At 44.6% G+C, this 15504-nt stretch overlaps 1 protein-coding gene across 1 annotated transcript in view; it reads left to right on the top strand.

The window, feature by feature from the left end:
- HDAC8 (histone deacetylase 8) overlaps window positions 1-15504 on the top strand; it is a 222145-nt gene that overhangs the window by 54232 nt on the left and 152409 nt on the right. The window contains exons 2-3 of the mRNA XM_069748671.1: window positions 6889-6941; window positions 7195-7325. Of these exons, the coding sequence (XP_069604772.1) occupies window positions 6889-6941; window positions 7195-7325 (184 nt within the window). The remainder of the gene's footprint in view (window positions 1-6888; window positions 6942-7194; window positions 7326-15504) is intronic.

The following is a 15504-nucleotide window of genomic DNA, read 5'->3' as shown; positions in this document are numbered from 1 at the left end:
CCCTCTGACCCCCTGGGATAACGACTCGAGTATAAGCCGAGAGGGGCACTTTCAGCTTAAAAAAATGGGCTGAAAATCTCAGCTTATAACTACCGTAAATACTCGAGTATCATTTACTGGTTGCTCAATGGCACATCATATTGCAGTTTTAAATGTTTGTTTTAGTATTTATCGTCTTGCATATCTCGTGTTATGTATGGTATGTTATGCCGTTTACCGATCAGATGTATTGATTTTATATATAAAACTGAACTGACTGCTACACTGCTACTAAGTACTGATACATGTACAATGTACATAATTGTGTAATGCATATTTTACTGTAATAGAATGCTTACTGCCATTCTATATTTTTTGAATTATAAATAGTATATCCAGCTTAAGATATGACAAACTGAGTGGTTATTGTGTGTACAATATTGTGGAAAATGAGAAACATGGAATAAATCGCATGCCTTGAGCAAGTGGTAAATCTAAATGTAATGTGAACATATTTTACTTGGTGAATCCTTTTGCCAAAAGGAACAAATTTGAGGGGTAAGACTTACCAATTTGCACAGTTAATTTTTCCTTGGCACCCTAGGGTATACGCTTCCAGATTGGGTCTGTTTGTTGTGATCCTCCTCCTTAGGCCGGCGTCACACTGGCGCTTTAAACGGCCGTTTTCCTCGGTCCGAGACAATCGCAGCATGCTGCGATTGTCTCGGACTGAGGAAAACTCTCGGCTCACTCGCACCCATATAAGCCTATGGGTGCGAGTGAGACAGCGCACACCACTCGGATAACATCCGAGTGATGTGCGCTATAAGCGGACCCCAGCAGTGGAGGAGATGGAGAAAGTCATTTCTCCGCCTCATCCGCAGCTGTGCTCCGATCCTCCCTGTGCTAGAGAATCGGAGCACAGACGCATGACACTCGGCTCCTGCTCTGCTGCGAGCAGGAGCTGAGTGTCATTAGCATATTGCATCCGATGCTCTCGCATCGGATGCAATACGCCAGTGTGATGCCGGCCTTATACTCATCCTCATCATCCACAACCAGTATAGCACCAGGGTGAACGGATTCTGTGATGCCAAAGTCACAATTTTTTTTTGGCCAAGGGTGTTTTTATGATGCCCGTTACTAATAGGAAACCAAAACAATTGTTACTCCCACAGGGGGAAATGTCATAAAAAAGAGATGTACGTCTATTATTCCCATTTATTCTTATACTAGATGGTGGCCCGATTCTAATGCATCGGGTATTCTAGAATATGCATGTCCACGTAGTATATTGCCCAGCCACGTAGTATATTGCCCAGCCACGTAGTATATTGCCCAGCCACGTAGTATATTGCCCAGCCACGTAGTATATTGCCCAGCCACGTAGTATATTGCCCAGCCACGTATGTCACAGGTTAAAAAAATAAACACACTCCCCTTCGGATCTGGCGCACCATTACAAGTCTGAGACCCACACCCCTACATTGGGCCTACTTCTTAGCTGAGTTTCTTGCAATATCTCTTCCTTATCTCCGACTATATGACCTGGGTGAACGTGTTCTGTACTGTTATAGGCCGGTGAATGTTGGGCAAGATTGACTGTGATGGCAATAGCATATTTTTAAAAAATGTACCCCCCATTGGGGAATTGTTTGTCAGCTCATGCACTCCTTTACAAGTCTCAGACCCACACCCCTACATTGGGCCTACTTCTTAGCTGAGTTTCTTGCAATATCTCTTCCCTATCTCCGACTATATGACCTGGGTGAACGTGTTCTGTACTGTTATAGGCCGGTGAATGTTGGGCAAGATTGACTGTGATGGCAATAGCATATTTTTAAAAAATGTACCCCCCATTGGGGAATTGTTTGTCAGCTCATGCACTTCATTACAAGTCTCAGACCCACACCCCTACGTTGGGCCTACTTCTTAACTCTGTTTCCTGCAATGTCTCTTCCTTACCTGCCACTAGATGACCAGGGTTAACGTGCTCTGTACTGTTATAGGCTGGTGAATTTTGGGCAAGGGGGGCTGTGAAGGCAAAAGTATATTTTTAAAAAAGGTACCCCACATTGGTGAAACCACATCCTTGTTGGCAAAGATTTCATAACATTTGTGTACCTTGAAGAGCTCACTTGAAAAGCTCCTTTTTGTGTTGCCTGGTTGCTCACATTGGACATAATGCACTTCATATAAATTTGGTAAAGCAATGCTGTTAGTTTGGCTCAGTTGTTCATTACAAATATTTTTGTCCACTATATTTGGCTGCATCAAATGGTAAGAGTTCAATACAAAAAAGTGATGGCTGAATGCTTGTAGATGCAGAGGACTTAATCAATTTTGGCCGAGAGAACTTGTATGAGGGAGACTGCATGTTCCTTCTTTCTAGGATAATAAACAAGAATAATAATAAATGCTCTTTTTATCTGTAAAGTTATTATTTAAAAGGATGTCAGGTCATTTATTGTGTCTCCAATATTTACTACACAGCCGAACGGAACAGTTATGGAAAATTGAGAATGGTCACAGTTATTTTTTAGAACATCTCCACATTCTAGCACAGTGGTCCCCAACTCCAGACCTCGAGGGCCGCCAACAGTGCAGGTTTTCAGGACTTCCTTAGTATTGCACAGGGGTTGGAATCATCACCTGTGCAGATGATCACATTACCACCGATGCAATACTAAAGAAATCCTGAAAACCTGCACTGTTGGCGGCCCTCGAGGCCTGGAGTTGGGGACCCCTGTTCTAGCAGTTGTCACTTTTGTATCCGGAATATTTAGTAGCAGCTATGTTTAACATTACTTACCTATACATACTGGTCAAGAAGATTGTCATGATTCTCCAGAGTACTTAATGGGTTAAGCTTAAGTTTTACTAGAAAGGCTGAATATAGATATGATTGCTGTTAATAGTGTAGTGTGAATATACGAATGGTGATTTGGAATTCAGATTGAAAGATACCGAATGCATTCAGACAAATACATAGCTGCATTTCTTGTAAAACATTTACAGATATGACAGACAATGCTCATAGTGACACAATCTTGAGAAATGTTTGTTTCTTAACTTCACAAACAGTTCTAAGCTTCCATGTGTCTTGTTGGGCATTGTAAAACATTAACCCCTTTACCCCCAGAGGTGGTTTGCACGTTAATGACCAGGCCGATTTTTACAATTCTGACCACTGTCCCTTTGAGGTTGTAACTCTGGAACGCTTCAACGGATCCCAGTGATTCTGACATTGTTTTCTCATGACATATTGTACTTCATGGTAGTTGTAAAATTTCATTGACATTACCTGCGTTTATTTGTGAAAAAAATGGAAATTTGGCGAAAATTTTGAAAATTTGCAGTAATGTTTATTTGAAACTAGACATATACCTTTTAACCCCTTTATCCCCAAGGGTGGTTTGCACGTTAATGACCGGGCCAATTTTTACAATTCTGACCACTGTCCCTTTGAGGTTGTAACTCTGGAACGCTTCAACGGATCTTGGCGATTCTGACAATGTTTTCTCATGACATATTGTACTTCATGGTAGTTGTAAAATTTCTTTGATATTACCTGCGTTTATTTGTGAAAAAAATGGAAATTTGGCGAAAATTTTGAAAATTTTGCAATTTTCCAACTTTGAATTTTTATGCCCTTAAATCACAAAGATATGTCATGTAAAATAATTAATAAGTAACATTTCCCACATGTCTACATTACATCAGCACAATTTTGGAACCAAAATTTTTTTTTGTTAGGGAGTTATAAGGGTTAAAAGTTGACCAGAAATGTCTCATTTTTACAACACCAATATTTTTTAGGGACCACATCTCATTTGAAGTCATTTTGAGGGGTCTATGTGATAGAAAATAGCCAAGTGTGACATCATTCTAAAAACTGCACCCCTCAAGGGGCTCAAAACCACATTCAAGAAGTTTATTAACCCTTCTGGTGCTTCACAGGAATTTTTGGAATGTTTAAATAAAAAATTAACATTTAACTTTTTTTCACAAAAAATTTACTTCAGCTCCAATTTGTTTTATTTTACCAAGGGTAAGAGGAGAAAATGGACCCCAAAAGTTGTAGAATTTGTCCTGTTACAATTTGATATTGCGCGGGCGTATTGTCTGCCCAACTGTACGATGGACTGCTACATTGCCTTTGCATTTCCATACTCGGTTCACCCCGGCCTCTGTATTGTGGTTTGTATGACAGCATGTCCATGGTTCTTGGTCTCGAGGAAGTGGGTTCCTGAGGGCCCAAAAATTCCTCGACCAGGTCATTAAGTCTTTGCCTAAACATTATATTTCTGTGCGCCAGTATATTTTGAACTACAGGCACATAGGACAAAAGCAGGAGCTTCCACTCATTGGCTGCATATAAAGATTCACGGGATTGCAATTCTGTAATTTCCCGCCTTAGATTTGTGTTCACTGCGACACAGATCCTCTAACCGTTGGAGCCCATCAACAATTATGGCATCGACTTCATCTTTGGCAGATGGTTGCTTGCGTCCGCGGTGTGCTTGCAAACGGGCACTGACAACAGGAGCCACAGTACTACTGTCCATTGATCGTGGCTCACTCAGGGCAGACATATCTTCAGCGCCCGTCTGCTGGCTTGTTTCCTGTCGAGATGGCTCCAGTTCCTCTGTCTCTCGAGGCGCAGCAGTACTGCATATCGTTCTAAAGCAAAAAAAAAAAAAATTACTATATATATATATATATATATATATATATATATATATATATATATATATATATATATATATATATTTAGAGATTTTAATTAAATACTTGCTCGTCTCTCACACCGAAGCTTTTTACTTACGAGCGCTGGGACAACGTTTTCTGTAGAAACAACAATTGCTCATAATGAACATAAGGGGTGACACGTTTGCCACCAGATCCACTGGGGGTGTTTTTGCTGCTGCGGAAGTCCCGAACAAATCGATCTCTAATGGATCTCCACCGGGTATGGACAGCATCGGCTTTTACGAAAAAAAATAAAATAATTATTTGACAGCTTGCAATCTTAACATTTTGCAAGTTAAATTCAGCAATATTTACCAATTTTTTTCTTAGAGGATGCAGACTTATCCAAATATTGTGGGTCCAACTGGCATATTATTTTCTCCCACAACTTCCGGTTTTTAATAATATCACTGTGGGAGCTGTCACTTTGATCCCATATGGACGGATTTGCTTCCACTAGTGTTATAATTGTCTAGTTCTCTATGTCCAAGGGTTCGTCGTCAACCACAATATTCCTTCATTTTTTTGCGGGCTGCTTGGACTATGTAAACACAAAACGTTAAATTAAAATGTAGAATTTCATTTTTGGTTGCATAACTTTATCTCATCGCCAAAACTACATTTTATTACTAAGGACATTTTATCCAAATTTTTTTCCTTTTTTAAAACCCTTTTAAATTTTTATAAATCGTTTTGCAATGTTTAATCGTTAATTTTTGTTGGTTGTCCTTGTTGTGTTTGGGTTATGTTATGATATGTATGTAGTTTTTTAACCAGGGTTTTAAACATATATATAAAATTATGTTTCTTGTGTTATGTTTCTTTTGTATGTTTGATCTTTTTAATAAAAAAAAAAAAAGGAAACAACTATTTAGTATTTTTTTGGGTCAAAAAGGAACATTTTGCGTGATATTTACCACTTCTAGGTGAGGTGAAGACAGACGGCGAGGCTGTTTTCTTTTTTTTTTTTTCCCTTTTCAACAACCTATGGTGTAGTAAAAAAAAAAAAAAATTACAATACTTGTATCAAGTAATTTATGTGTTAATTAAAGACACAAAATGTGTGGCATGTACCTTCTTTTACACTTTTGGCACTTTTTTGGGGGGGTGGCCTGGCAGGTTCAGGATCAGAAGATTCCTATTTGCAATAAAAACATGATTACACGTGATTACCTCAATACACTGTAGTGACACACAACATTATTGTGGCTTTTTAAATCGAAAGCCTACCTATTGTGATGAGAACACTGCAGATACGCTGCTGCTGCTCGATCCCTCACTATCCGACATCTGTGTACAAACAAAACGATACATTTAGCACACACACATCCCACGGCCACTACACACTTTAATGATGTATATAGAGATATATAATACATAGTACTGTACTTACATTGCCTCTAATCGCACACACTGTGCTTGCTGGCGTTTTCAGAGTGTTTGTAGAGTCTCTGCTCCAAAATGGCTGCAATCATTTCCTGTCACATGACCACATGGGCTAGCCTCATTAACGCAATCCAACGTATGGTTTCATTTGGACATTTTGCTTGATTTGCGTCTGGCTGCGTTAGCAATAGACTTGAATGACAGAATTAGCGCTTCCGTTAATCTTGCGTTAGCTTGACCGGACCCGAAAACGCTGCAAGCCGCGTTGGAAGGTACGTCATAAAAAAACGGAATGTTGCAAACGCATGCCAATTTTGACGTGCGTTACGATGCATCATACAAATGAAAGTGTATGGGTGCGTTACAATGTCCGTTACATTGCATTTTTACTACCGGTACTTAAAAACGTGTACGATGGTGCATTCACACATCTGTGTTTGATTTTTGGACGGCATTCAGACCCATAGCTCATTCATCATATCTTTTACACCACAATTCTGGTGTAAAAAGCTTTGAAAAGTTGTGAGAGTTTACAGCCCAGTGTTCATCGCACCCCAGTGTGACTCGATTACAAGTGCGGAGAAATCTGCCCGACAAATCCAGAGTGTGTGAATGTTCCACTACTCATTTGCCTCCCCTGGATCCCTTCCTCTGCTCCCTCTTCCCACTTATCTTAGCTTTCAGAGATAATGTTTTGGCAAAATCTCCTCTAACCTAAGTATGGGGTACGAGTTGTGGCTTGCAGTGATGCTCGGTCTTCTGTTCCTCCAGGCCGGCATGGTGCACTCCTTGATTGAAGCCTACGGATTGCTCCGGGAAATGAGGTAAGGACTAAGTCCTGTGCCGTCTCAGTATCTACAGTTGTATGTACTTTGTGTGTGCAGTATAGGAGGCCAAATGTGGCTGAGTAGTTAACCAAGAAATGTAGTAAGCGCTTGCCTTCTCTTATTTTTGTGCTCTAGTGGAGTCAGATATTTAGTATACTAATAATTGTAGGTTTTGACTAAAGTATGATTTTTCTGTACTCATTACTTGGTGCCATCAATCCTTTTTTCATTATTTTGCTTGTTTTTAAAGGGTTGTCAAACCTAAAGTTGCCACCATGGAGGATATGGCTTCATTCCATACTGACGCCTACTTACAACACCTCCGAAAGGTGAGCGAAGAAGGGGACAATGACGACCCTGAAACTGTTGAGTACGGCCTAGGTGAGTGCTAGAGCTCGAATGTGACAAAATGAGATGTGACACATTTTTTTTGGTTTATTAATCTTGGCTTAATGTCATTTCCCTGGACCCAGTAAGTCTGTACAATGTTTGGACTGGTTTGACCTTCCCGACAAATACCTATTCTACAAATCTGATGTGTAACTTTGGAAAGGTTCTTCCAAATCCAGTAGTATTGAGATTTGGCTGAAACGCTTTATACTTTGTTAATTTATGTCGCTGTGATGTTAAAATTCAGAAACACTAGAAAATTAGCAATGTCCAAACTGAATTTTTGTGATCTCAAAAGAAAGTTAATAAAGTAAAATGTTGCTTTAGCCTTAAATTTTTTTTCATTTTTTTGACTTTTTTTTTCTCATTCTTTTGTTAGTTTGTTTATTTTTTTCTACGGTGTTCACCATTCACAGGTGTAATGGTGAGATGGTTTTATGGCCTGGTCATTCCAGATGCTTCAATTCCACTTGTGAATTGTAAATTTTTTTTTACTTTAGCAGTGAAAAATGTCCATTTTGTTCATATTAAGTAGGTTCGGAAACATCTGTTCATGCTGTGGTTTTCCTTGGAACATGCACATTAAAGATTTCAGACTGAAGTCAGCAAAACCATGAAGGAACTCGAGGAGTAAAAAACAAATCACATGTGAACAAAATAGAATGTGTTAGCCCTTGGATTCATCAGGGAACCCCCTTTTACTCTCATGACTGCTTTACATTGGCATTTTATCAAGCAGCTTCATCAGATTGTCATGAAGTGTCAGTTTGTGGAGTCACCAGTAGATAAGGGCAAACCCAAACACTGACTTCACCAGGAAGTCCGTCCGTGTTATTGTTCAGGTTTGTCGCTCTGAACACTGGGTGTTTCTCGCACTGTAATCTGCAATCATTTCCGCAAGTCAGACAGCCACGGTTCCCACGCTGGCAAATGACAGCATGAGCACACAGTTGTGATCGGAGGTGAAAAGTTTACCTCTGGTCACTGGTGTCGGCTGATGGAACTACTGCTTTCATTAGCCTACTTCTACTACCGCTAATAACAGCGAGAGCAGGCGGTGGCTGGTAGGAGTATTCATCAGCCGCCGCCTGCTCTTTAAATAAAAAAATAAATAAATAAATAAAAAAAACAAAGTGGGTTCTCCTGTGTTTTTGACAACCAGCCAGGCAAAACTGACAGCTGCGGGCTGCAACCCTCAGCTGTCAGCTTTTTCAAGGTTGATATCAAGAATAGAGGGGTCACCATGCCGTTTCTTTTATTTAAAAAGAAATATCTGGGTTCCCCCTTCATTTTGGTTGTGGGTGTAAAGCTGTCATCAAAGGATTACCGAGCTAGACCCCCCCAAGTGTCCAGCACTGCCATTTGCCAAACTACTACACTTGTTGCCTGTAAGTATCTGCCCCTGCACTGACCACTTTCATTCACCCCAGCATTGGACGTGACAGATCTGTGGTCCTGTGTGGCGGAGACAGAGCAGTGATCCAGTGTCCTCAGCTGTGGCGGAGACAGAGCAGTGATCCAGTGTCCTCAGCTGTGGCGGTGACAGAGCAGTGATCCTGTGTCCTCAGCTGTGGCGGTGACAGAGCAGTGATCCTGTGTCCTCATACAACCAGGGTATATTTAATTAGAAAACCAAAAAAGAAAAAACCCTAAAAAGATACCTTTATTTATACTCTTAAAATTACATCAATAAAAAAATCAAATATAAACTAACACCAACAGAGAAGGAGCTGTGTGGGCCGGTGCAGTGGACAAAATACGCCACATCGAATTTTATTTTGCCAACCTCCACTGTTGGGTAGGGCACAGGTCATCTAGGATCTTATTAGGGTCTGTTGAGGAGTTTGTCATCCTCTTTCCTTTCTCCCCCATGGTCTTTTTTGTCCACTGCACCGGCCCACCCAGCTCTTTCTCTGTTGGTGTTAGTTTATATTTGATTTTTATATTGATGTAATTTTAAGAGTATAAATAAAGGTATCTTTTTAGGGTTTTTTCTTTTTAAGCTACCGAGTGTTCTTGGCTGTCCGGCCCGACTTGGCTCAGTACTGCCCCCAATCCAAACATAGAAGCGTCTGTGTGAACAAGGAAACGTTTAGTTGGATCGGGTGCTGCCAATACAGGGGTATTGGTGAGGGCGTTCTTTAGTTGGCGGAAGGCTTCCTCACACTCTGGGGTCCAGGTTACCTGGCGGGGTTGGTTCTTACGGGTCAGATCAGTGAGGGGCTTGGCTACACTGCTGTAATTGGGAACAAATTTCCTGTAATACCCCGCTGTCCCTAGAAATGCCATGACCTGGGTTTTAGTGCGTGGGGTGGGCCATTTGGCTATGGCCTCAATCTTGGCTGGATCTGGTCGCTGTTTCCCACTTCCCACCCAATGGCCTGAATACTGAACCTCTGCTTTGCCCACGTGACAATTGTTTGGGTTCAGGGTGATTCCGGCCTGGTGGTTCCTGTCCAATACTGTCTCTAGGTGACTTAGATGCTCTTCCCATGTCGCACTGTAGATGGCGATGTCGTCCAGGTAGGCACAAGCATAGTCCTGGAGACCATCCAGAAGCCGGTCAGCCAGCCTTTGGAAGGTCGCCGGGGCATTCTTCATCCCGAATGGCATAACTCGAAACTGGAATAAGCCAAACGGGGTGACAAATGCCGACTTGGGAATAGCGTCAGGACTAAGGGGAATCTGCCAGTAGCCTTTGCATAGATCGATGGTGGTCAAATACTTTGCCCCTGCCAACCGGTCTAACAACTCATCCACACGTGGCATGGGATATGCATCCGTCACTGTTTTCTCATTGAGCTTACGCTAGTCTACACAAAACCGTGTAGTCCCATCCTTCTTGGGCACTAACACTACGGGGGATGCCCAGGGACTATCTGACTCTTCAATGTCCCCTAAATGCAACATCTCTTGTATCTCTTGTCACATCCCCTCTCGTACAGACTCAGGGACGTGGAAGGGGTTTTGTCGCAGGGGGGTCTGGTCCTGGGTCTCAACCTTGTGTTGTGCCAGGCGAGTGTACCCTGGTTTCCCCGAAAACATCCTCTGTCGCTACCTCAACATCTCCTCCGCCTGCTGTCTCTCCCGGGGGCCTAGGTCTTCACCCAAGTGTACCTGGTCCCATGTTTTGGACCGAGTCCTTTCCCCTAAGACATCCGACAAGGGAAGTCCGGCTAAATCCTCTGCTTCAGGTGCACAGATGGCCACTACCTCCCGGTAGGGCTTCAGCATATTCACGTGGAACATGTGGATAACCCTGGGGTCGTCACAATCGGTGACATTATAGGTTGTCAGCTATTTTCCCCACTACCTGGTAGGGCCCCTGCTATGCAGCTTGGAACTTGTTCTGCCTGGTGGGTTCTAACACCAGGACCTTCTGTCCTATTTCCAAGGTGCGCTCTCTGGCCCTCCGATCGTACCATATGCGCTGGCGCCGCTGGGCCACCTGCATGTTCCCACGTACAGCCTGGGTCAGCTCCTGTAGGCGGTCCCGGAATTCCAGCACATAGGGTACAATAGGTACCCCTTCTATGATGCCCTCCCCTTCCCAGTGATCTTGCACTAAGTCTAGGGGTCCCCTTACCCATCTCCCGTATACCAGTTCGAACGGGGAGAACCCCATGGATTCTTGGGGCACCTCCCGATACGCAAACAGGAGGTGAGGCAAGAATTTCTCCCATTCCCTGTAGGTCCTGGTAAAAGTCCCAATGAGTTGTTTTAATGTCCCGTTAAAGCGTTCACACAACCCATTGGTTTGCGGGTGGTACGGGGCGCTTCTAATGGACTTTACACCGCACAGCTTCCACGGTTGGTCACCTCTGCTGTAAACTGGGTACCCTGGTCCGAGATAATCTCCCGGGGAAATCCAACCCGTGAGAAAACCTGGAGCAGGGCAGCCGCCACCATCTCTGCCAGTATGTTAGGTAACGCAACCGCATCTGGATACCGTGTGGCATAATCTACCACTGTCAATATATACCTTTTCTCTGACGGACTGGGTTTGGCTAACGGCCCTATCAGATCTACCGTTCCTCCACAATGGGGAGGGGGCGTAATTTGGCATTGCATCGATTTTCCCCCCCCCCCTCTTGCCAATGCGCTGCCAACTGTCACAGGTCTGGCCTGGCAGTACTGACGAACATCATAGGTTGCCCCCGGCCAAAAGAAGTTTTGTGTCAGACGATGCCTGGTGCGACTGACGCCGAAGTGCCCGGCCAAGGGTATGTCATGAGAGATTCGCAGTAACACCTGCCAATACTTCTTGAGAACTACCAGCTGTCGTTTTATAGTGGGGCTCTTCCCTGTGTGGTGCTGCTCTGTGATCCGGTAGAGGAGTCCCTGCTTCCATACAAACTGTTCCCCTTCCAGTACCCCTCTCTCCTCCTGTGCCTTCCCACGATATCCCTCCAATGAAGGATCCTCAAGTAACTCCCTCTTAAATTCATCTGGGGTGGCCCAATAAATGTGTCTGGCTATGGGAATACGTGTAGGGTTGGGATGTCTTACCTGGGCCTCCTCTGAGTGTGATTCCGCCTCTGTAGCTCGAGCTTGTCTCCGGGTGGTCACAGGATATGTCTCAGCCAGAGGGGCAACCGAGAATGCAGACATGGGCCCCAAGTCATTTCCCAGCAAGACGTCTGCAGGCAAATCCTCCATCAAGCCAACCTCAACAAGGCCATCCCCGACTCCCCAGTTCAGGTGAATCTTTGCAGTGGGCAGTCGATGTATAGCTCCCCCTGCCACTGTCCGGTCCGTCTTCTCTTGGTCCCGGACGAGATGAGGCTTCTCAAGGGTCAAAGTTGCCCCGGAATCTTAGTCCCTGCATACGTTTCCCATTAACACACACGACCTGTCGATGCTGTTGTCGATTATCTGCCCGGGCTGCCAGCACGGGGTCTACTTCATGCAGCACTTCCTCCATCTCTTCCACCCCTTGGTTAGTCGTAGCCCCCAATGCCGGGCCAGCTTCGCCTTGGTAGCAGTTTACAGCAGCCCGGCTGAAGGTAGCTGTTCCCGCCTATGGCCACTGGGTATGCTGAGTCCGGTTGGGACATTGTCTTTGCAGGTGGCCCAAATGACGGCCGGTGTGGTATCGCGCCCCAGGGGGACTGTGGTAGGCCGGGTTTCTAGCTGGTCCCCCTACAATCTTCAGTGGTTTGGGGCCCTCCAGATCCATGGGCAGGCCCCTAGTGACCATCTTTGATCCGGACAACTGCGGCCTCCTGGAATCATGATGTTCATCGGCCAGACGAGCGACTTTCTCAAGAGTCGTTGGCCGCCTGTCCCGAAGCCATTCCTGTGTCTCGGGGGTTAGTCCATTAAAGAATCGTTCTAGCAAGAAGAGCTGGAGGACGTACTCCTTAGGGTATGTGTCCACGTTCAGGATTGCATCAGGATTTGGTCAGGATTTTATGTCAGTATTTGTAAGCCAAAACCAGGAGTGGCTGATAAATACAGAAGTGGTGCATATGTTTCTATTATACTTTTCCTCTAATTGTTCCACTCCTGGTTTTGGCTTACAAATACTGACATAAAATCCTGACCAAATCCTGATGCAATCCTGAATGTGGACACATACCCTTAGTGGTTGCTTGGCTCCCTTGTACCCACTGTAGCAGTGACCGCCGTAATTTACAGGCCCATTCAGCGTGGGTATCGGTTACGCATTTTATAAGTCCGCAGAACTTTTGGCAGTATGCCTCTGGTGTCAGCGCATACCGGGCCAAGATCACTTCTTTGATCCGCTCATAGTCCATACAGTCCTCTTCAGGTACCGTGCGATAGGCGTCCGCTGCCCGGCCTGTCAGCTTGCTGGCCAGAATCTGAACCCGTTCCTCCGGCTTCACTTGATGAAGGGCACACTGCCGCTCAAAGTCCTGCAGAAAGCCATCAATGTCTTCCTCTGCCTCCCCCAACTGTCAGAAGGCATTACACTGGATCTTTTTGTGGATTAATGTTGAAGGTACCTGGTTGAAGGCCAGAGCTCCCCTTGCTCGCTGACTCTCCGCTCTGCCATCTCCATCTTGGCCAGCTCCACTTTGGTCTGCTCTGCCATCTCCATCTTGGCTAGCTCTATCCTGGTCCGCTCGGCCATCTTTTCCTTCAGATTAGTACGCACATCAGCCATCACCTCTCATATGATCTCTACTGCAGGGTTTGGGCCATAGAACGCCAGTCTGTTCTTTACCTCCCTCTGGAATTCAGTCTCCTCCACGTTCACATTGGGGGGCGCTGCACTGTCGTGTTCCATGATGGCTGCTATCAAATCCGCTTTTGTTTTGTTGCTGGCGATCAACCCTCGGGCTTCCACCAGATCTTTTAATGTAGTCCTCTTTAACTTCTGGTAGTTGTCTACCATTCATTCTTTTCCTCCTGTAGAAGGGGTATCAAATCCTGCTGTCTGCCACCAGTGTAACGGGGTCTACCAATCTGGGGTACCTCTTTCAGTACCACCCCGTGTTTCAGGAGGTCCACTCTGCTTTGGCTGGAGTCTGAATGAAGGACGCTGGCTGGAATTGCTTGGTTACATGGGCACATATAAAAGATCACTGCTTCTCCACGTATTTCCAGTCTGACAACACTTTACTCACAGGACACAGAATACATAACACAGATACAGAGGGCAGGCCAATAGAAAAGCGGCAGGCCAGACATACATTACAATAGCCGCAGGTGGCCGGAGCCTGCCGATATTTACTGTGGGAATTACAAAGGTGGGGGGCGGACAAAAAGGGAATATAGTGTCCCCTCTGCCCAGGGGCGCAGCCTGTGGGCTGATGCATTAGGGACATGCATCTCACATGGAAACTATTATACATGCATATTACTGCGCAACATATTCTGGGTGCTGAGTGGTTCCATAACACGTAACAACACACATGCAGAAAAAGTCTTTCAATGAAATAAAACACCACTCAGTTTTGACCATCTTTTTATTGTTCAGCCATTCCAAAGCGAAGCCCTCGATCTTCTGAAATAAAAATGCAAAAGTATACTGCCTGATCCGTCATAGTCCAATATAATAAGTGTCCCACATAGTAATCCATATCTGGGGGAGATAAAGCTTACAACCGGGAGCGCAGTTAATGCGACCACTCCTGGCTGTAAGCGACTGGGGAATGAATGAGACGCAGCGGGACAGGCTCAGTAACTACCGGGGACGTCACCAAGCCTGCGCCCGCTCACAGCCTGACCTAGGGTAACCTCTGCACTGTGGAAAAATGCTGGGGAAGAGGATACCGCAGGTAATGTATCTATTCTATCATTCTATCTACTCTATCAATTCATTCTGTCTATCTACAGGAAGTTTTTTTTTTTCTCTGTATGCACTCCTCTTTATTGACATGCACAAAGAGAAAAAAAATGCATTAAAAAAACCGCACCAAAACGCACCTAATGCTGCGTTTTTGGTGCAGCTTCTTTCTTGCCAAGATGATCAGGTTTTGCTGCAGAAAACAAAAATGCAGCAAAAACGCCCAGTGTGAACTTAACCTAAAGCACCTAGGACTGAGTAATGCTAAAGCTGCATATATGTTAAATGGGAGTGTACTCGGCTCTACAGAACAGGAGAAGGACGGGGGATTCTGGGTACAAGTCAGCTGAGCAGCAGCACTCAATGTCCAGCAGCAGCCGTAAAAGCTAACAAGATTTTAGGGTGTATAAAAAGAGAGAGAAAATCCTGTGATCCCAACGTATTATTATTACCTCTTTAGAAATCACTGGTGAGGCCACATCTAGAATATGTGAGCCAGTTTTGGGCTCCATATTTTAAAAAGGATATTTTGAGGGATGGAGACTGCTCATATGATGAGGCTGGAAAAGTTGGGCTTGTTTAGCTTAAGAAAAAAGACACCTCAGAGGAGATCTCATTTAGGCTACGTTCACATTAGCGTTGTGCGCCGCTGCGTCGGCGACGCAACGCACAACGCACGCAAAAACGCGGCAAAACGCACGCAAAAACGCTGCGTTTTGCGACGCATGTGTCGCTTTTTGCCGAAAATCGAACGCAAGAAAAATGCAACTTGTTGCGTTTTCTTGGTCCGACGCTTGCGGCAAAAAAAGACGCATGCGTCGCACAATGCAACAAACAAAAACGCATGCGTCCCCCATGTTAAATATAGGGGCGCATGACGCATGCGTCGCCGCTGCGTCGCCCGACGCAAACTAG

Source organism: Ranitomeya imitator, chromosome 2, assembly GCF_032444005.1.
Source record: "Ranitomeya imitator isolate aRanImi1 chromosome 2, aRanImi1.pri, whole genome shotgun sequence".
Lineage (NCBI taxonomy): Eukaryota > Metazoa > Chordata > Amphibia > Anura > Dendrobatidae > Ranitomeya > Ranitomeya imitator.
Note: the sequence above shows the minus strand (reverse complement) of the source record. Positions and strands in the feature narration are given on the sequence as shown.